Source organism: Pipistrellus hanaki (assembly GCF_964339955.1).
Source record: "Pipistrellus hanaki genome assembly, chromosome: 9".
NCBI lineage: Eukaryota > Metazoa > Chordata > Mammalia > Chiroptera > Vespertilionidae > Pipistrellus > Pipistrellus hanaki.
Genome location: NC_140511.1, coordinates 26,243,595 through 26,265,110, shown reverse-complemented (window position 1 = coordinate 26,265,110; position 21,516 = coordinate 26,243,595). Strand labels below are relative to the sequence as shown.

General features: G+C 49.3%; 1 protein-coding gene across 1 annotated transcript in view; it reads left to right on the top strand.

Moving 5' to 3' along the window:
* Positions 1-1,940: 1,940 nt before the first annotated feature.
* Positions 1,941-21,516, top strand: part of ENDOD1 (endonuclease domain containing 1) — a 36,604-nt gene continuing 17,028 nt past the window's right edge. Inside the window, exon 1 of the mRNA XM_084895401.1 lies at positions 1,941-2,390. Coding sequence (XP_084751527.1) covers positions 2,091-2,390 — 300 coding nt within the window. The 5' untranslated portion in view covers positions 1,941-2,090. The remainder of the gene's footprint in view (positions 2,391-21,516) is intronic.

Genomic DNA, 21,516 nt, shown 5'->3' with positions numbered 1-21,516 from the left:
TGCTGTGACTCAGAGGAAAGGCCAGGCTTGGGAACCAGACAAACCTGGTTCAGATCTGGCTCAGGACTTGCTAGCTATGCTATCTTAAACAAGCACCGACATACTCTAGTCCTCAGTCCCCCATGTGGCACGCTGCGGAAATAAGATTAAATAAGATGGACGTAAGGGCACCTGGCCCTGAGTAGATGCTCTGGCTCTACCTCTACCACCACCACCATCTGAGCTACTGTCGTTCACCTGAATTATTGCAAATGTTTTTCTTAGTTCATTCTGGACCACTCTGATCTGCTCATTTCTGCAGAGACAGCAAATGTGATTGTAATACCATATCCTATATAATTCTATATAATAAAACCCTAACATGCAAATAGACCAAAAGGTGGAATGACTGGTCGCTATGACCTGCATTGACCACTAGGGGGTATTGACCACATAGGAGCTGCCCCTGGTGGAGCTGCCCTTTGGTGGTCAGTGTGCTCCCACAGGGGGAGCAATTAGCCAGAAACTGGGCTCACTGCTGGCAAAAGCAGAGCCTTTTCCATCTCCATGGCAGTACTAAGGACCCCTTGGGGGATGTCCCACTGCCTGCTTAGGCCTGCTTCCCAGTGGGCCTAAACCAGCAGTTGTACATCCCCTGAGAGGTCCTGGATTGCCAGAGGGCAGAGGCTGGGCTGAGGGACCCTCCCCCATCCTGCCCAGTGCACAAATGTTGTGTACCAGGCCTCTAGTTGAAAGATGAAAATCATCAATATGATTTATAATATTTTTTTCCAAACTGTAGCTCATGAGCCATTAGTGGTTCATAGGAACAATTTTGTGGATCACCAATGGCATGAAAAAACACACACACAACAGAATAAAATAGATCAGAATAGAAATACCAGCTTGCAATGACATGAGCATAAGTATTATTACATGGAAGTTGTTTTCTCATTATGAGTCCTGTCAAAAATGTTTGAAGGCCTCTGGCCAATGATACCCTGAAGGATATGACCCTGCCTCCTTCTTTACTCTCATTTCTCCTACTCTCCCAGTTCTCTGCTCTAGGCCCACACCAGTCTTTCTTAAATCCCACCAACACAGGCTGTTTTAGTCCAATTAATGTCATCTACAAGGTCTCAGCTCAGACTCCACTTCTTCAGGCACACCCCATGGTCGGTGTCTAATTATTCCGTTAATAGAATGATTCTGTGATGAATGAAAAGCTTCGCAGCTAGGCTGTCCTCCTCACTCCTGTCCCTGTCACCTGACCCAGGCCAGCATGCAGGAGCTCCGTGCGATGAATGAAGCAATGAATCCACCAACCTATCAACCCCTGCTCTTGCCTGGCCTCCTTGTTTTCTTGGTTATTGGTTTTGTTTCTAAGCTTTGCACTTAGATAAACTGCAAGGTTCTGTATTGTCTGCCATTTTAGGAACTTCTTAGAACTCCAGGCTTCTGATCTGCTAAGGATACATAAACGTGGTGTTCCGGTGCAGGCGGCTGAGCATTCGCTGGGAGGGGTAGGCTAATTTCCATCGGATTTTAGAGGGGACTCTGCCCACCTGCTCCCAGGAGACACTGTTCTTTGATCATCTCACTGCGCCCTTCGCCTCCCCAGGGATCCCTTCGGGCATAGGCTCAGGACTCTGCTAGGCGCCCAGCCCAGGGGACCGTTCCTTCCCAGCCCCTCCGGTGAGGGCGACTGCTCGGATCTCACGCCCCCGGGAGCTCGCGTCCCCGCAGTCTGCGGAGGCGAGCTGGCTCGTCGGCAGGTGCCTGCGTCTCGGAGCCCGGGTGCAGCCCAGGGCCGCTGCCCGCATCTCCACCCGTGGCCGCAGGCCTCTGCAGCCTCCATCACCGCGAGGGAGGGAGGAAGGGAGGGCGGGTGCGCGGGAGGCGCGGCCTCGGGACGCGGACCCGCCCCCGCCGCCGGGGCCGCCCAGCCCGGCCCCGCAGTGCGATCGCCCGGCCGCGCCTCACCCGGTTCCGACTTCCCCTCCAGCCCTGCTCGCTCCCCGCGCCCCGCGCCCCGCTCCCCGCTGCGCCCCGCGCCCCGCCGGCCACCGGAGAGCCCGCGCCGCCCGCCCGCCGCGCCCGCAGAGGCCGCCATGGGCCCCGCGCGCTGGCTGGCGCTGGGCAGCCTCCTCGCCCTGGGCGCGCGGCTGGAAGGCCGGCTGGTGGGCGAGGGGGACGCCGGCTTCGGCGAGTGTGACCGGTTCTTCTACGCCGGGACCCCGCCCGCAGGGCTGGCGGCCGAGGGCCACGTGAAGATCTGCCAGCGCTCCGCGGGCGCCGCGCGCTTCGCCACCCTGTACAGCCCCGCGGACCGCGGCCCCGTGTTCTCCGCCTTCCGCGCCCCGCGCCCCGCGCCCGCCGGCCAAGAGCCGCACTGGCTGGTCGAGCCGCAGGTAAGGGAGGTGGGTCCCCGGCCCCGCGCCGGGGGTGCCCCCTGGGGTAGGACTGGGAAAAGCAGTCCCAACGCAGGACCGGGAAAAGCAGCCCCCACGCCCTCGGTGTCAGGGTCAGGAAACCCGGGTATCGGATCCACCCACTGCGCCCCTGTAGGTACAGCCTATCTGGCCCCTGTCGACGCCACCGCCACCGCAGGCAGGAGCTCGGCGACATCCGAGCCTTCGCCTAAGCCGCAGGGGCCGGAGGTGGTGCTCTCTACGTTTCTCTTAGACGTCTGCAGGGCTTCATTCATTTCCTGAGAGGAGAGGGGCGTGAGAGCAAGGCCGTGGCCACCCTGCAGATGAGCGGGAACCCCAGGCTGGGAGCTCACAGGCCTTGGGGCGGGTCATGGTCACAGTTTTTAGGCAGGGGGTGGGCATGTTCATGCCCATTTTGCAAAAGGGGAGATGGAGGCTCAGGAGGAAGAGGCCTGGGGAAGGGAGGACCGCCTGGCTGGGAAGCTGGGCCAGGTCTCTTGGCTGGAAGTTCACTGCCCTTCCTACGAGGGAAAGCTGACTTCTGCAGAGGCCGCCTGAGCCTGAGGCCCTTCCCTTATGCCCAGACAGCCAGTACATTCTGTCTGCAGTTGTGTTGAGTTGGGACAATAAGATAAAGGTATAGGCTCTTAGGAATGCAATGGGAGAGTTACAAATAACATGGAAACATTGACTACCTGCGGTTAATGCAAAGGACAAACCAGTTTTTCCTGACTCTTTATGTCTATGTTACTTGGAAGTCATGCCCACTCCCAGGGTGTTCTGTCACGTTTGGGGAGAGTAACCAAACACTCCAACAGGCCCCCAGAGGCCCAGCTGAACCTGACAGCATGTGCTGCCCACCTCAGCTCAGCCAGCCTCCTCCCCCTGCCCCTCAATATATTTTTATTGATTTCAGAGAAGAAGAGAGAGGGAGCAAGAAATAGAAACATCAATGATGAGAGAGAATCATTGATCAGCTGCCTCCTGCATGTCCCCCTGCACCAGGTGTGCCCTGACTGGGAACCGAACTGTTACCTGGTTCATAGGTTGACCCTCAACTATTGAGCCACACTGGCCGGGCTAGCCAGCCTCCCCTTTGGCCAGTTCTCCGCCTCTCATCAGCCTCTCACCTACCCCTGCGCCTGCCCCAGCTGCCAAGGCCACCCAGGTGACTGAGGAATTGAGCTACTCAGCCCGCCCATTCACGGTGGCCTCACCTCTGCAGGACCACGTGGGTGAACTGGAGACCTGATTTCAGGCGCTTCATTCAGAGACCTGGAGCGTAATCTCTGTCATCGCCGTCAGATATTTCTAGCTCTGAGAGTTTGCCAAGCAATCTGCACCTCAGTCTCCTTACCTTCTCCACCTCCATCCCACCTTCCTCCGCTGCCCATGTCAAAGCCTCTGAGATCAGGCATGTGCAAACACCTTTGTAAAGTGGGCACACGTAGGGCATACGGTATCCAAAGTTAGCTTGCCCCCCAAGGCACCCCCTGTGCGCTCTCCATATCCTCCAGCTCACTGGGCATTGTGAGGGTGGGCAGGTGAAGAAAAGAGACGATTTACTCCTCGAGGATCTCATGGACACCTCGGGAAGACAGGACATACATGGCGGGGAGGCACGGGAATACATTTAGCAATCACCTACTGTGCGCCAGGCACTGAGGGTACCGGGAGAATAGCGTGTCGCTCTTGAACTCAGAGGCTTGCTGGCCTTCAGGTGAAGCATGCTGGGTGGAGCGGTGGCGTGGGTTAGTCCTCCCATGGGTAGCTGTAAACGTGGCGGTAATTACAGGGTGGTTCTGAGAACTAAATGAGTGACTATATGCAATGTCCTCGGCGAGGTGCTGGCACCTGATTCTAGGTTATTATGACATAAGCAAGCCCCATAATGTAATAAAGGTAAACAAAGTCCGATTCTGTTTAATCTATACCCTCGGAGGTGATCGGGAAAGCCCTGGGGTCAGGATGACCTTGGTGCTGTGTGCTTCGCGAGATGGAGCGGGATCCAGAAGGGAGACCGCAGCAGGAAGGCATTCCAGAGCAGATTCAGGGATTAGTGAGGGGCGTGGGGAGTGGTTGGGGCAGCTGTAAAGGGAGTGGATTACAGTCTATTCCTGTGTTCAGAAGGAAGGGGAGTCATGGGAGGGAGGGGTCCTGTGTGAAGGAGTCATCAAGGAGAGCTCAGTTATTGAAGGAGTCACAAAGGAACAAGGGTGAGCAGAGAGGAAGTGGACAGAGCCCCACCTCAGCCTGGGCCTTTGGGGGTGGGGGTGGGTGATGAGGAACGGGACTAAGGAGGTAAAGGAGATTGGGAAAGGAGGAGAAGTAGTTCAAGCGGCAGCTCTGGAGGTGAGTCATACAGTGGTTTGGAGAAGTACAGGAGCCATAGTTCTTAGCTGGGGAGGTCTGAATGGTCACAGGGCTGATGCCTCCCCCTGCAAGCTGGGCTTCGTCCTCCTTCCCTCCTTTCCCGCTACAACTGCAGGTCCACGGAAGTCAGGAGGGAGGGGAAGGAGCTGGGAGATGAGATGCGGGCAGCTCTGGAGCTCACTGCAGCAAACCTGACCGCCCTGCCTGCGGTCGGCTCCCCAGGCCTGCCTCTCCCCACTGCAGAAGGGTGCCCAGGGCTCCGTGTGACTTCTGGCTGCTTCCTAGCTGTTTGAATACTGAGTCACCTGTGCCCACATCACCTTTTAATGAGGTTAGCATCGCAGAGAGGCCGAGCAGACAGGGGAGGAAGAGGTAGAGCCCGGAGGAGCTGTAGGCTGGCCATTGGCGATGAGCCAGGCAGGGCTGCCCTGGCCCTGGGGCTCCTCGAGCCCAATCCCGGAGCTCTTACGTCTGTCCTGCAGTTTCCCTCTGAAAGAACAAGTCCTAAGTTGAAAATTGAGTCACTCTTGTGCTCAAAACCTTTAAAGTATTGGCTGCCCCACACCTACAGGACAACGTTCACCCGACCCCCCTGCCCTGCCTCCAGCCCCAGGTTTGTTTCTGACTCCGCCCCCTTCTCACTTGCCAGGTCCTAGCATTGTCCAGCTGCCTTGAGCGCCTCTCATAAGCCATATTGTTTACTGCATCGGTTTCTTTGCTCATGGTCATTATTCCTTTTGCCCCAAATGCCCTTTCTACACTGCCCTCATCTTGCTTCTCACTTCTCCCTCCCCTGCTCCATCCTTTAAAACTGCCAAGGCGTCACCTCTTCCAGAAAGAATGGCCCGCCTGAGTGGGGTCCACCTCTCCGTGCTCCTATAATTTCTCTATTGTTGTACTTACCACATTGTTTTAGGATTACCTGCTTATGTGTCTGTCTCCCCAGTGTGAGCTCCTGAGGACTGCTTTTTATTCATGCTTGTATTCCGAGTGCCTATCATGTACAAAGCACTCAGTGACTATTGAATAACATAATTTGATATTAGGGTCAGTGAGGCAGTGGGTGAGAGGCTCAGCTGGAGCTTTCTTGGGGGGAGCTGACTGCCTCAGAAGCCTGTCCTGTCACTGGCCAGCAGCCACTGTTACAAACACGTTCCATGTGCGGCGCTGGAGCCTTCCTCTGTCTACCCATCATTCCTAGCGCTACCCCAGATGATCTGGGTTTCTGCTCTGGATGACAGCTCTTTAGTGTCAGACACAGGAGTCCGTGTCTGCCCACACTGCAGGAATTTAAATGGGATTTCTGAGGAACAGAATGAGAACTTTGAAATGAAGCAGAGAGCCCTAGCCAGTTTGGCTTAGTGGACCGAGCATTGGTTTGCAGTCTGAAGGGTCCCAGGTTTGATTCCAGTCAAGGGCACATAGCTCAGGTTGCAGGCTTGATCCCCAGTGTGGGGGAGAAGGAGCAGGGGGGCGTGCAGGAGGCAGCCGATCAATGATTCTCTTATCATTGATGTTTCTATCTCTCTCCCTCTCCCTCTCCCTCTCTGAAATAAATTTTTTAAAAAATCCTATCTAATAAAAGAGTAATATGCAAATTAATCATCACTCTGCAACAAAAATGGCAGCCCCCATAGCCACAAGATGGCGGTGCCCAGTCCCCTTAGCTCTGCTGCTGGAGTGTCTGGGCCTGTTCGCCCCAGGGAGCGGATTCAGCCTTCCCGCTCCACCAGTGCTGCAGCGGTTGGGCCCCTCAGCCCCGTGGGGGTTCTTGAAGACCAAGCAACAAGCTGGATCTGCCCCCAGACACAGCAGACAAAGCCCGGACAGCAGGCCTTGGGTGCTTCCTTAGTAAGGTGGTGGTGGGAACATCCCCAGGCCCTTCAGACACAGCCAGGACAGCAGGGGATAGGGGCTTCCTTAGTGTGTCAGTGTCGGCGAAGCCCCCAGGCCCGGCAGACAGAGCACACTGCAGGGATTGGGGTTTCCTTCACATGGCACATGGCGAGGTAGGCAGAGAGCAGACAGCAGGGCATGGGGGCTTCATCTCCATGGCTGCAGCGAGACCCCCAGGCCCTGCAGAGAGCAGAGAACCATGGGAGTGGGCCTAAGCCATCAGTTGGACATCCCCTGAGAGCTCCTGGATTGTAGAGGGTGCAGGTTGAGCTGAGGGACCCCTGTGCATGAATTTCGTGCACTGGGCCTCTAGTATATATATTTAAAATGAAGCAGAGAAAACAGCTGCCTTAGGTTTTATGTGGAATGTGGTCACTTTTAAATTGAGAATGGGGAGAAAGTGAAAGAGAGAGGAAGAGGAGAGATGAGAAGAGAAAATGTGTTCCTGTTAGCATGGTGCCAATGGTGTGGAGTTTTCCAGTCAAGACTCTAAGACTCCGGAGACCTGAGACCTGGGTTCTCAGTACAGGGATCCTCAAACCATTCAGTTTCTCAAGTCCTTCCCGTTTAGTGGGAGACTGTGGATGAGGTGCCCGTGACGCCTTTCTAAAGTACATTGTCAGTTCATGCCATCATATAAGACCATCATTTCATGAACATGAATACTAGAAGTATCTGGTTTTAGATTCCACTTACAATTATTTCAACTTATACAAATCTGTGAGGTAGATATCATTTTCTTCAGAGTAGAGATGAGGCCCAGTGAGGTCATTTCAGTCTTAGTAAATGTTATGTGAACGGCTGTCACAGCTTAGAACCTTAAGTTCTTGACCTTTCATTTCCACCAGTGTGGCTTCTTGCTTACACACCCTGAAACTGTTAGACACACTGTCTGATTTATTCCAGCACCAGGCCTCTTCTCACTGTGTCAGGAACAAACAGATAGAAGACACCATACACTTAATTCTCTGTGTAGGGGATGCAGCAAATGGGACGATTCTGGTTCTTCCTGTTTAAGAGACTCAAGTTCAGGTCCCTGCTCTGCTGTTTACAGGCCACGTGACCTTAAATTCTTCCAGTCCTATTTTTCTGACCTGCTCATTGAAGGAAATAACAAGTGTTAATTTCATAACGTGGTTGTGACAAATAAACAAGACAACACATAAGCATGCAGCATAGTACCTGGAAGATGATATGGTCTTAGTAAATATTCATATGCATACTTTCTTAAGATCTTACTCTAAAAAGTGTTACACATACACACACAAATGGATGTTGAAATAGGTGGCTCCTGCAAGTCTATAAATATTTCCTACAAGGTTAAATAGCCATCTGTATATCTTCTCAAATGCAAGGCATGTGTCCCAGATTCGCATAACAGGTGCTCAGAAAGTGCAAGGTGGAGATTGACGGGATGGAAGATTGAGTGGATGGATTTAGGTAACTGAAAAGACAAAAACAAAGCAGGTGCCAGGAATACCTCCACCCTCCCTGTCCGGATCAACCGAGAGGTGTGTTACAAAACAAGCAATGAGCAATTACATTTCGATCTATTCTGCTGAGCCTGGATCAGGCTGAGCACCTGGCTGGAAGGGATTCCTCTGTCAGTCGCTCACAATTCCTTTTTCACTGGAGTGCAAATAGCAAGAACCAGGAGCACGCAGGCTGTTCTTCATTGCATTTTTCTCCCTTTCTGACTTTTTATTTAGTTCTGAATTCAGTGTTTCCATTTGATTTGCGATTATTTTCAGGAGCAAGTTAAGGTACCTGCCCTATATTGGCAGAACATTATAGGACATTTTGTCCTGCCACAGTCCAGGTGTGGCAGATCTGTACATCATTCTTTCAGTTCAGACTTAAATTTGGATAGTCCAGGAAAGGAACTATTGTTTATTTATTTAATTTCTTTATTGATTAAGGTATTATATATGTGTCCTTATTCCCCCATTACTCCCCACCTCCCATTCATGCCCCCACTCAAAACTATTGTTTATTGATCCTTTACGAGGTGCAAAGATCTTCACAAATTAACTCATTTATACAACTCCACGTTTTATGGTTTTGATGCTCCATGTTTTATAGTTTAGGGAACTGAGCATCAGAGTGGTTACATAACTTACCCATGGTCACACAGCTGCTAGATGGCAGAGCCTGGATTGAAGCCTATGGCTGCCAGCCCCAAAGTTCTCAACCCTCTTTCTGCTCTATCCTGCTGTCTTCCGATCACAATGCCAGAGTGTTCTCCAGCTTCCGAATGGACTATGTTTGTTAGTTTATTTGTTATTTGGCTGAATTAATCCAGTCCTTTGGATGATTGTCTGCTTTCCTTCTAACATAACCATTCTGAAAATCCCACCTTTGGGTTGTCGTTAGCTCAGTTATTAGCTCATGGTGACTGAATGGTGCTTTCCTTGAGACGTAAAGATTTTTTTCTTTGGTTTTCAAATTTCTCTCCCTTTTCCACTGTCGGCTTGACAAGTGAAAATTGGAAAAAATAAGTCCTCCCACTGTTCTGGGCCCTGGGAATAGATCAGTGACTCAGACAAAAATCCCTACTTTCATGGAGCTTACTATCTTTTTTTTTTTTTTTTTAATATATTTTATTGATTTTTTTTTTGCCCCCCTCCCTCCCTCCCACAAATCCCCTCCCTCCCCAGAGTTTTGTGTCCATTGGTTGTACTTATATGCATGTATAAAAGACCTTCGGTTGATCTATTATCTCCCCCAGATCTTCCTCCCCTCCCTGCTGTAATTTGACAGTCTACTTGTTGATATACTGTCTCTATATCTATCTTTTGGCTCATCAGTTTATAATGCTCTTTATTATCCACAAATGAGTGAGGTCATGTGGTGTTTCTCTTTCATTGATTGGCTTATTTCACTCAGCATGATGTTCTCCAATTCCATCCAGGTTGCTGCAAATGATGAGAATTCCTTCTTTTTTATGGCAGCATAGTATTCCATTGTGTAGATGTACCATAGTTTTTGGATCCAATCATCTGCTGACGGACACTTAGGCTGTTTCCAAATTCTGGCTATTGTAGATTGTGCTGCTATAAACATAGGGGTGCATATATCCTTTCTGATTGGTGTTTCTAGTTTCTTGGGATATATTCCTAGAAGTGGGATTACTGGGTCAAATGGGAGTTCCATTTTCAGTTTTTTGAGGAAACTCCACACTGTTCTCATGGAGCTTACTATCTAACAGAGGACATAGGTGATACGATAAATAATAGTGAAAAGTACGAAGGAGAAAAATAAAGGACAGTAGAAGGATATGAATTACCAAGGAAAAGGTGACTCTGTATACAGAGCCAAAGAAAGTGACAAAACCAGACATGCAGGTATCTGGGGGAACATTGTTTGGTTAGAGGGAACAGCAAGTGCAAAGGCCCTGGGGCCTGAGTGCTCCTCTGTGTTGGAAGAGGCCAGTGCAGCTGGAGGAGGATAAATGAGGTGAGTGGCAGGAGTTGAGGTCAGACAGGTGGGGTGGGAGATGGTAGATCAGTTAAGGCTTCTGGACTATACGTAGGAGATTTGGCTCTTACCCAGGGCGAGACACGAGGCCACTGTGCCAGCTTTGAGCAGAGAGTTTTGATGTAACCTGACTAACATTTTATTTATTTATTTTTATTTATTTATTTTTTATATATTTTTATTGATTTTGTACAGAGAGGAAGGGAGAGAGATAGAGAGTTAGAAACATCGATGAGAGAGAGTCATCGATCAGCTGCCTCTTGCACACCCCCCACCTGGGATATGCCCGCAACCAAGGTACATGCCCTTGACCGGAATCGAACCCTGGACCTTTCAGTCCCCAAGCCGATGCTCTATCCATTGAGCCAAACCGGTCTCGGCCTGACTAACATTTTAATATCAACATTTTGCTTGCCACTTTGAGAACAGACTGCAAGGGTTCCAGTAAAGAAGCAGAGACCAGGTAGGAGATTTCAATAATCTGGCAAGAGGCAATTGGCGGCTTGAACCAGGGTCATTTGTGGCAGTCTAGTTCTGGGTTTATTTTGGAGAAAGAGCCAAGAGTCTTTGGGATGGCAGAAAGGAAGGAGTCACAGATGACTCAGAGACTTTGGCCAGGAGAATGGCATAGCCCTGAATAAGCCGAGGATCCTAAAGCGGAAGCTGGTGTGAGATGCGCTAAGTGTTCAATGGAGCTTCTAGGGCTCCGTGGGTACTTACCACATACTGGGCACTATCCTAGGCACCCCCTTCCCCTCCCCATGTAATCTCAATCTTCACAACAACCATAGGAAATAGGTGCTATTATTTTTTTTCTCATTTTTTTTATTAAGGTATTATATGTGTACATACCTTACCAATTCCAACCCTCCACTCCCATACATGCCCTCCCTCCCCAGAGTTTTTCGTCCATTGGTTATGCTTATATGCGTGTATACAAGTCCTTCGGTTGATCTCTTATCTCCCCCATATCTCCCTACTGTAATTTGACAGTCTGCTTGTTTCTTCACTGTCTCTGTATCTATCTTTTTGTTCATCAGTTTATAATGTTACTTATTATCCATAAATGAGTGAGATCATGTGGTGTTTTTCTTTCATTGACTGGCTCATTTCACTCAGCATAATGTTCTCCAATTCCATAGGTGCTATTATTTTTATTCTCCTTAGGCAGAGGAGGAAACGGAGGCACAGAGAAGTTGAATTATTTCATTTTCTGTGGAGCTAGGAACTGCTGGGCCTGGAGTTTGAACTCAAGTTGCCTGACACCAGAGCACACATGCAGCTGCTTCGTTACCAAACCCATTCGTGTATGAGCAGAACTCCACGTTAGCTCTCCTGAATGAGGTTCCTCTTTCGAAAGGTCACACATTCGTTTTCTAGGATTTTATGGAGCATCCTAGCTTCATGCCGAGGAAAGCCAGATGCTCACAGCCTCAGGCGCACCTTCGTGCTGCATGGGCTGGGGGTGCTATTGCCCCCTTCTGCCATTTTGCTCTGTCCTCACCTGTGCTGAGCACTTCCTACGGTGGTTGTGCTCTCAGACATCCTCCATAAGGCACCAGGTTGGGGGGGAGGGGAGTGGATCATCTAAAAACTCTTGTCAAACAACAAGAATTCCCCCTGAGTCAGTGAATGTGGCAGGAATAATAGGGTGTACACCTACTGCTGCTAGAGGTGGGTTGGGTACAGTACTGGGCCTGAGGTGAGCCCAGCTCCTGGCCAGATGCCAGCTGCCCGAGGGGCAGGAGCTCCAACTTAGACCACCCAGCCTCCTGAAAGTGTGCAACTCCCTTCCCCTTTATGACTGGCGGTAACCCAAAGTCCCTCCCCTGTGTAAGTCCCTGTATTGTAGCAGGGGCCGCACCTGATGTCTGACCAAACCTGGGCTCAGAACCTTGGTACTTGGGTTTTGGCTAGGAAAGAATTCAGAGCAAGACCCAAACCATAAGAGAACATTTATTGGGTAAATTACAGAGGTAGAAAAAGTAATTCCTAGAAGAAATGGGTGTAGCAAAGAAACTCAAGAGGTAAAGGAAGGACCGCTGGAGCTTGGGAGTGAGGAAGCTAATGGTAACTTGGCCAGGGGGAGGGAAGGGAAAGGCAGGAGCTTCCTGCTGGGAGGGAGAATTCACTGGTCCTCTGTCCTAAGGGTTTAAGGGTGTAGATCTTAGGGACTGTCCCAGGGGAAGACCTCAATAGAAGAGTCAGTAGTTTTCCAGGTGTGTGCTTTCAGGGTTGTGGTCTCCCCAGGAGGTGCCAGGGCAGGGGGTCAGTATTCCATGCAGCTGGTCCTGATGTCTCCTGTGGCAGGTTTTGTTGCTTCTCTGGGCCTGGAGCTGAAACACGCGGGAGGCCTAGATATTATCTCTAGGGAGGAAAGGCCAGGGAATGACCAGCAATACTCTAGGGGAGGAAAAGTCACCCCAGGGAGAGTTCCCACCCTGCAATTGATTGTCCATGGCTAGGTACCTGGAAGTTTTCACCCAGATGACCTTCTGTACCGGACCCATGTTCTGTTCCTCCTGTCTGTCTAACTGCCGACAACACCTACATCTGTCATCATTCCAGGTTACCTGGCTTCCACCCAGCGTGGTAAATGAGCCTTTGTTCTATGTTTGGGAGATGGCAATGTTGGTTTCAGGAAACCTCCTGGCCATTATCTTAGTGTTTGTAACTTCTTAGTGGAGAAGTTGATCCACCCACATCACTTTGTTGGACCCGCTGACCACGATCCATGATTGAACAGGGACCATGTGAGGAAATGGTCACTATTTTGTTTTTGAAAGACGGGGCACCCACCATGGTCTCAGGATACACGGAGATGTGGGGGAAGGAAAGTAGAGTTGATGAATCATAAAAGGCCTTTCCTCATTCTTGGCTGTCTCTGCCACACCTGGACCCTGGTACCCTGGAGAGCTCCTTCGTGTCTGAGGGGCCCATTTGGGATGATGGATGACCTTGGTTCTGCACCTCAGCTGGACAGACTTCACCCCTGAAGACCTTGCCATGTGCACTCTGAGGTCCGAGCTTCCATCATCCTTGTCCAAGCCTCTGCAAAACAGCCTCCTGCCCACTTAGCCCCTGCCGCCTGGGTCTCCCCTCGCCTTTCCCCACTGGGAGCCAGAGAAATCCTCTCCAAGCACTAATTTCATCATGTCTCCAACATCTCACTAGAAACGCTAGGGGACTCCCCACTTTCCTTTAGATAAAGATAAGCCCTTATCGTGGCCTCCAGAGTCCTTCCTGCTCTGTCTTCCTGCCCCTCCCTGCCTTATCTGGTGTCACAGACCTCGTCAGGCTTTTACCTCTAGCCACTTGGCTTATTTCTGAGTTTGTTTTAAAAATAATTTTTCTTTTTGGTTTAAATTTCCATCATAAGGACTTTGTACCTACAATTTTGTTGTTGTTGTTTGTTTATTGTCTTCCATGGTATTCCCAACTAGGTCAACCACTGGGAATACTCTCTAGCAGCACCAAACATACCTTTTGGTTGCTAGCGTGTTGCAATTATACGTTCATTTGTATGACTAATGGACTCCCACCCAACTAGAGTCTAAGGACCATGAGGGCAGGGCCCAGGGCTCTGGCTGCTCCCTATTGAATCTTCATTGTCTAACTCAGGGGCCAATAAACTTTTTCTCTAAAGGGCCAAATAGTACATATTTTAGGCTTTGCAGGCCACATAGTCTCTGCTGTAACTGTTCAGCTGGGCTGTTTGAGCACAGAAACAGCCACAGACAACACATAAACGAGGGAGTGTGGCTGCGCTCCGAGGGAACCCTGTGGAAGCAGGTGGCAGGCTGGATTTGGCTCACTGGCTGTGGTTTGCCAACTCCTGGTCTCACATGGTGCCATCACTCAGTAAGTGGGTAATGTTGAGTGCTGAGTACTCAGCAAATATGAGTTGAACAGTGACCGTGGAATTTGAAGGCGGTATAATCTTATTTCTATTATGGCATGGCAGCCCTAGATCTAGACCTATAATTTTCAACTAACCTTTTTAATGTGGTTGCGGTTGTCATTATTTATAACATTTAGGGTTTTTCGGATTATACAAGTAATGTACTGCTTATGATAAAATTTTTTGAGTGTTTTGGAAGAATATAAAGAAAAAGATATAGTTCTTAAAAAATATATATATGTATATATATATATATACATATATATATGTGTGTGTGTGTATATATATATATATATATATATATATATATATATATTTTTTTTTTTTTTTTTTTTTTTTTTCCCAGAGAGGAAGGGAGAGGGATAGAGAGTTAGAAACATCGACCAGCTGCCTTCTGCACACCTCCTACTGGGGATGTGCCCGCAACCAAGGTACATGCCCTTGACCAGAATTGAACCTGGGACCTTTCAGTCTGCAGGCCGACCCTCTATCCACTGAGCCAAACCAGTTAGGGAAAGATCTAAGTTCTTACATATACAGTTTGTGAATGTGTGTGTCTATGTGTGCGCTAACATTCCAGAAATTTCCATCTTTCAGAGACTCATGTATGTTTTCATACCCTTTATTTAGTCCACAAGTTTCAGCACACGCTTTGGACTCTGAAGCCACATACAACAAGCTCAGAAACAACCAACACACCCCCTGGAGTCAGAGAATGAAGGGGCTCTTTTGACAAATACAGTGTATTTCACTTAGAAATAGGAAACCTAGGCATTTCCAATGCAAAGTCCAGTTCATCACATTTTTCTTTCAAGTTTATGTCACATATTGCTCATGGATGGCTTGGCATAATCCCGCCTTCCTTCCCCTTCCCATGTTCCTGAGCACAGGTATAGGAGACAGAGGCCCAGGGAGCCACTGTCTGCCCGAAGTCACAAGGCCAGTAAGTGGCAGGGCTGACAGGTGCCTCATTTCTAACCTGGTGTTCGATTTCTAATTCCAAGCCCCGCTGTTGTGTAGTCCATGTTTAGAGGAACTTGGAGAAGAGCCACATTCCAAACACCCAGGAGAAAAGTTAAAAAAAAAAAAAGGAAATGATTTTGTCTCGGGGCAGACTTACTAGCCTCAAATGGTATTTATTACAGGACATGGAGCAGATGCTGTTTCTTTTGTGCTTAAGAAGATATAAACTTTAGCACTTCAGGAGGGTTTACTAGGTTGGATGTAAAGAAACCATTTTCTACAGTGAGAGTTATTATGCTGTGGTAAAGGGTCTGAGGGCTAAGTCCCCTTCTAAGGTGATTTTTAAAAAAAAATCTTTAGCAAAAAGGAGGTCCCCAATGCCAACTCTGAAGACTTTTGTGATCCTGGCTTTCTCTAACAAAACCTTGTCAAAACAACAAAAATCCCCTTTCCTGCTCCATTGCCACCTTCCCTGTGGCTGGTCTCAGCTTTTTCTCTACGTTCTGTTCTCTGTGTTACTTTTTCTGTGTTACTTTTTCTCCTGATACATTCTCTGAATGTGGTAGAAGTTCTTTCTCTCTGTCCCATGGGGCATCCCTCTGATCTGTCCCCAGACTTCTTGGACCAGGGCAGCTTTGTACCTTCATTTGTTCCTAGATTTAATCCAGGTGTCTAGAAGGTTCCATGCCTACAAGGTCCCTGCCCCAATTTCCACAGTGGGCTTAGTGAGTTCTCATAAGAACAGAACTCCTGTTGTTTCAGGCTTGTTGGTGCATGAATCATATGCTTACCCAACCTTATTTAGGTGAAGGGCAGGGCTATTGTAGGAACAGGCACAGGAATAGATAGATACACAAAGGCCCCAAAGGAACCAGAGCTGGGAATTGTCTACAAAACCAAATTTTAGTCTCCAGGGTCCTTCTCCCATCCTCTGTCTTTAAAAATATATATATATATTTTTATTGATTTCAGAGAGGAAGGGAAGGAAGAGAGAGAGAGAAACATCAATGATGAGAGGGAATCGAGTGGCTGCCTCCTGCACACACACCCCTTTACTGGGGACCGAGCCTGCAACCTGGGCATGTGCCCTTAACCGGAGTTGAACCCGGGACCCTTGAGTCCACAGGTCAACACTCTATCCACTGAGCCAAACCGGTGAGAGCACCGTCTTCTGACTTCTACCTGCTTTCTCATGGACCATCCTGGTTGTCAACCCTAAAATGCATCTAGCAACTCTCACACCCTGACTCTTGTCAGTCGCTGAGTTTCTTAAATAGAAAACCCTGGCTGGATTGGCTGTCCCTTGGTTGTGACTGGCAAGGCAAGTGCTTAGGAAGGGTCATGCAGTAACAAGTGCTGCTCTTTCAGAGGTAGTGTCAGAACTGCTCAGTGAAGTCAGACGTAAAAGTTGACTGTGGTACATTGATTGACAGGGGCTGGTATACCTGGCAGTTGGCTGGGAGAGCCCAGAGTGGACAGCCAAATTAGACTACTTGAGGGACCCGTTCTGTGTACCATCCATGCATGTAATCCTTATTACCAATGCCCTGAGGTGGTTGTAACCTCCCAGGACTGGGTGAGTTGGGTTCTTGGGAAAGATCTCACCATAGCTATATCCTAGCAGGAAATGGATAGAACTCTCAAAGAGTTGAACCAACAGAATTGAATGAAGAAATGATTTCTAGAGAATTAAGGGAGTCAGCAAGATATGGCGAAGCACCCAGGCCTAGCCATCACACGGAGCTGTCACTATCCCCGGTCTGTGGGGTCAGGGGAAGCCTGGTGGGAGCCATGACGACAGAGAAACTCAGCCAGCGCCGGAACTGCAGCAACCAAGTGGGGAGGAAGCAAGGGAATAAGTACTCTGGCCTCCTCTTCCCACCCTCCTGTTGGCTATTCCAGTCGGAAGCCAGAGAGCAAGAGAGCTCAGACAATGTGGTCCCTAGAGAGCAGGGAGTGGAGACTGGATCTGGGAGCCAGAGGAGACTGCCAGGCACAAAAGCATGAGGCTGAAGCCCAGCCTTGGCATCCATGCAAGCAGCAGAGAGGAATGGAGAAGGCATTGCCAGCCATTGATGGTGTGGGCGGCAGCACAGAGAGAAGCAGGGGAGCATTTACATTACAGCCATGCATCTGACACGGTTGGGACAGGCATCGGCCTGTTTTGTTGAAGATGAAGGAATGTTTGAGAGAAGAGGCTGGGGGAGTTTCAGGGGGATCCGATTTACATGCCAGTTGTTTATTAACCAGGATGTTATTGAAGATGTTAGAGCAGTGAGATGTGCTCAAAAGAGAATAAATAGCAAAAAATAGACTTTTCATACCACCTGAGAATAAGGCAGGAAATCCATGTTTATACATGTTTATGATCAGAATACTAGCTGCTCTGATAGATGGAGGACTCAGATGGCTCTATATTTTGTTCTCTCCATTATCATCATCATAGCTCTAGCAATTTGGGGATAATACCTCTCACAAAATATGAATAGTCTGACCAAGCCCAGCTGGGGCACTATCAAAGATGATTTGCACATTTGTTTTTCAATGTGGGGTTCCTGGACCTCCTGCATCAGTATCACTTAAGTTGGGGGGGGGGGGGGTAGAGTGCAAAAACGCATTTCTGAACCCCACTCCAGACCTAGTGAATAGACCTTATTTTAAACTAGAGGACCGTTGCATGAAGATTTGTGCAAGAATAGGCCTTCCTTTCCTTGGCTTTCCTCCGGGCCGCCCAGGAGTCGCCAAGTCCTCATTCCCGGCCGGAGCACCACTCCTGTAGCTCCCTCTTGCTCCCCCCCCCCCCCCCCCACTTCCATAGCAGGCATCCCACCTGGCCTCTCCATGCCTGCATATGCAAATTAACCCACCATCTTTGCCTGGTTAAATTTGCATACTCACTCCTGATTGGCTGTGGGCATAGTGGAGGTATGGTCAATTTACATGTTTGTCTATTATTAAGTAAGATAAGGACAGAGGTGCTTCTAATACAAATTAAATTTTGAGAACTATTAATTTAAGGACACTTTTCTGATTCCTTTTAGTGGCTATCTAGGCAGGGGTTGAATTCTAACAGTGATAAATAAAAATGTGATGAAGATCTAGCCCAGCCGGTTCTTAATTTAGAATCATCTGGAGAACTTTAAAAACATCCTGATTCCCAGCCCTGCTCCTACCTGAGAGGTTCTGATTTAACTGGTCTGAGGTAAGGCCTGGAGGTATTTTTGTTTTAATTCCAGGTGGTCCTGATGGCCAGCCAGGTGGAAGAACCTCTAAACTTGAACTCTGAAGGGGGAAAAATGAGAAATGGAGACAGCTCCATTGAACCGGCTTTTCTGAGTTCTGCCCCACGCAGTTCAAGGCTGAGAATAATTGCTCTGGAAAAGAAAGTAGCGTCCAGTGTGGAAAAAGAAAGTGGAGGCCTCAGTGAGTAATGAGGAAGGAAACCAGAGAAGACCAGGGATGATGTAACCTGAGAAGGTACTGCAGTTCTGGAAAGGTCTTAAAGGAGTCCACACTCTCTCCAAGGCTCCCAGGAGTTGGAAACTTTGGAGCTTTGTGTGAGAGGAGCAGTCTGAGGAGTCCCATGGGAGTGTGTTGGCCTTCAGGCCGCCTGCCCGCCTCCCCCCAGGCCTCCCTTGCCTGCGTGTATTGCTAGTGTAGGTTTGGTGCATTTTTAAAAATCCCTCCACCTTTTATTTATATATTTTTTACTTTTTAAGAAAAAACAGTCTGAAATGGAAATGGAATAAATGGGCTTTCATTCTCTCTCCTGTTCCATCATCTTCCAACTTAGGACTCAGCCATTCATCCTTGCATCTCTGCCATTCCCCCAGCACTCGCTGAGGACCGTCCTAAGGCATGCACATCCCAAGGAGAGCTGCAGTGCCTGTTCCCCCAAAGGCAGGAGATGCGAGTGGCCTCAGAGGGAAGCTGATTCACCGGGTGAAGGTGGCAGGGAGAAGCGGGGGAGTCCCCCTGAGTGCTGAAGAGCTGGTCAGGAAAGGAAAACAGCCTTCATTTCTCTCCTTAAAAAAAAGAAAAAGAAAAAAAAATCCTTGTAATTCTTCTAAAGCCATTTCTATCCCCAAGAGGATAAGGAATATTTTGGATGCCAAGCAGGGAGGATTTATTACTTTTTTTCTTAAATGGGTGGGTCAGAACTCTGTTTATTCCTTTTCTGAGAGCTCCAGAAGGTCTCCTGGCTTATTCCTCTCAATGTCCTCCGCCCGCTCTGTGGCCCCAGCTGCCTCCGGCTCTTCCTGGGTGCTGGGTGTTTTCTGTGGCGAGTGGATTCTCTTAGGACTCACCCAAGGCCTCGGATCTAGTGCATGCTAATGCATGCATCCGTGCAGGGAGCCGGTTTGCACTGTCCAGCTCCAGCCCTGATAAGATGATCTGATGATCTGATTATCAGCTACTCTCCCCGTTTCTTGTAAGGAGGGCCCCTCCCACCCTCCTACTGATGGGCAGTGGGATGGTAGCATCTCTGGAATGTTCCCGTGTGGATGATAATTCAGAAAACTGTGAACAGGAACAAAATTGGAACATCCACTGTTCAGCTCATCTGATTATTTAACTTTTGTTGAAAATAAAACAGACCCCAAAAGACATAGCTTCTCTCTCCCACAGGGTTACAGGAGCTCGCTAGGTTGTGTCTTCTGATCTCAGGATCTGGTCTGAATCATCCTGCATAGGCTGTCTAGCCTCAGCCTGAGATTCCCCAGGGAAAGGAAATGCCGCCCTTCCTGAATCATCGCAGTGTCAGAAGCGTTTTGATGGTTTCTCTTGATGGCCACCTTTTCCCGGGGCAGGTCCTGGAGCAGGCCTCGAGGGCAGCCCAGCCCGTTCTCTTTGGAGCCTGTGCACATCTGCACACCAGAGGAAATGAGATGCGCATCAGAAGATTGTTGTGGGGATCCAATGGGATTATTCAACGAATACCTCCTGGCTGAGGGCCATCATAACAGGTGTAGGGAGCAGAGATAATAGGTACTGGCCCCGATCTGACCCTTCAACTCTGTGGGACAGACAGATGGACAAATGTAGTTTCTCTGCCTGGCAGACTTCTCCCCACTTTGGTGGTCTCCCTGCCTTTGGTGTCCCACACTCAGCCCCCCCATCAGCAACAGGGTCACAGCTGGCCCCTCCACCTGCCAGCTGCTGACCTGCCACTCCTTCTCTTCAGCCTCCTCCGCCCCACGTCCCCTGAGTCTGTCCCGCCTCTCACCTGCACTTGCACCCACTCAGTCTCTTTGCACTAGCAGTGCCATTAGCTGTCACCTGCAACACTTTCCCTTGCCCACCTGGATGCTGAGGTCAGGCACGTCAGTTTGTCCTTTGCACCTGTCCCGGGACTACTTGTCATTGTTGTGGGTAAATTAAGTACCAAACTGAACCCTGGTCTCAGCAGAGCTGGCCTCCCCATTAGTCCTGCTGGGCCTTTGTGGGCCTTTCTTTCTTCTTGTGAATCCCCTGGCACACCATCCCTGTTCTTCGTATGCTCTGCCCACTATATCCCCACTTATGGCAGAGAAGCTGACCACCGCTGTCCCTGAGGACTCAAAGCTGCCCTGAGTCCCCCATGCACCCTCTCTGACCTTTTCCAAAGAGGTTCCCTCGTACCAGGCCCACTCTCCTCCACATGCTCCCAGTGTCATTCCTTTTTCTGGTCCCCCTCCCCTTTGTTACTACTGCAGTCACCGCTCAGCAATCAGCAAACACCTACCAAGAACCTACCACATGTGATTTAGGCAAACAAAAGTACAAGAGGCGATCCGGCCAGTAGTTGAGCCTCATCCTATGAACAAGGAGGTCACGGTTTGATTCCCACTCAGGGCACATGCCCGGGTTGCGGCTCCATCCTAGTGTGGGGCGTGCAGGAGGCAGCCAATCAATGATTCTCTCTAATCATTGATGTTTCTCTCTCTCTCTCTCTCTTTCCCTCTCCCTTACTCTCTCTCTCTAAAATCAATAAGAACATTAAAAAGAAAGAGAGAGATGATCCCAATGCTTGAGGAACACACAGTCTGTAAAATGGAAGGAGCAAATGCACAGGAGCCCACTCTCCGACACACAGGTTCCCCTGGTAACTCTTTCTTCTTGACTTTTAAACCCTGTTGGGTCCACTGTTACTGCTCTTTGGTAACAAATGGTAAGCTTCTCCCTATTCCTATCTGCCAGTGTGTGTTTCTTGGCATCTTGAAGGGGTTCAGGAATCTGGAGAAGTGGCTGCGTGTAGATTAATCAAGAGTCCAGAGACAAAACATAATTTTGGAAGGCATTTTGGGGAGCCAGAGAAGACTTAGTTAAAGGAACCATGTTCTCCTGTCTGTCCGGACCCCTTGCTTTTTATTAACACAAATTGTCCTAAGGCGAGGTAGATATACACATTGAAGGCCAGGTTTAGTATACAGAGGCATTGTTGGATTTGGGAGAAACTGCTATGGCTGTTCAGGTGTTTGGCCAGTAGGAGGCAATAACATGTAGATTGAAATG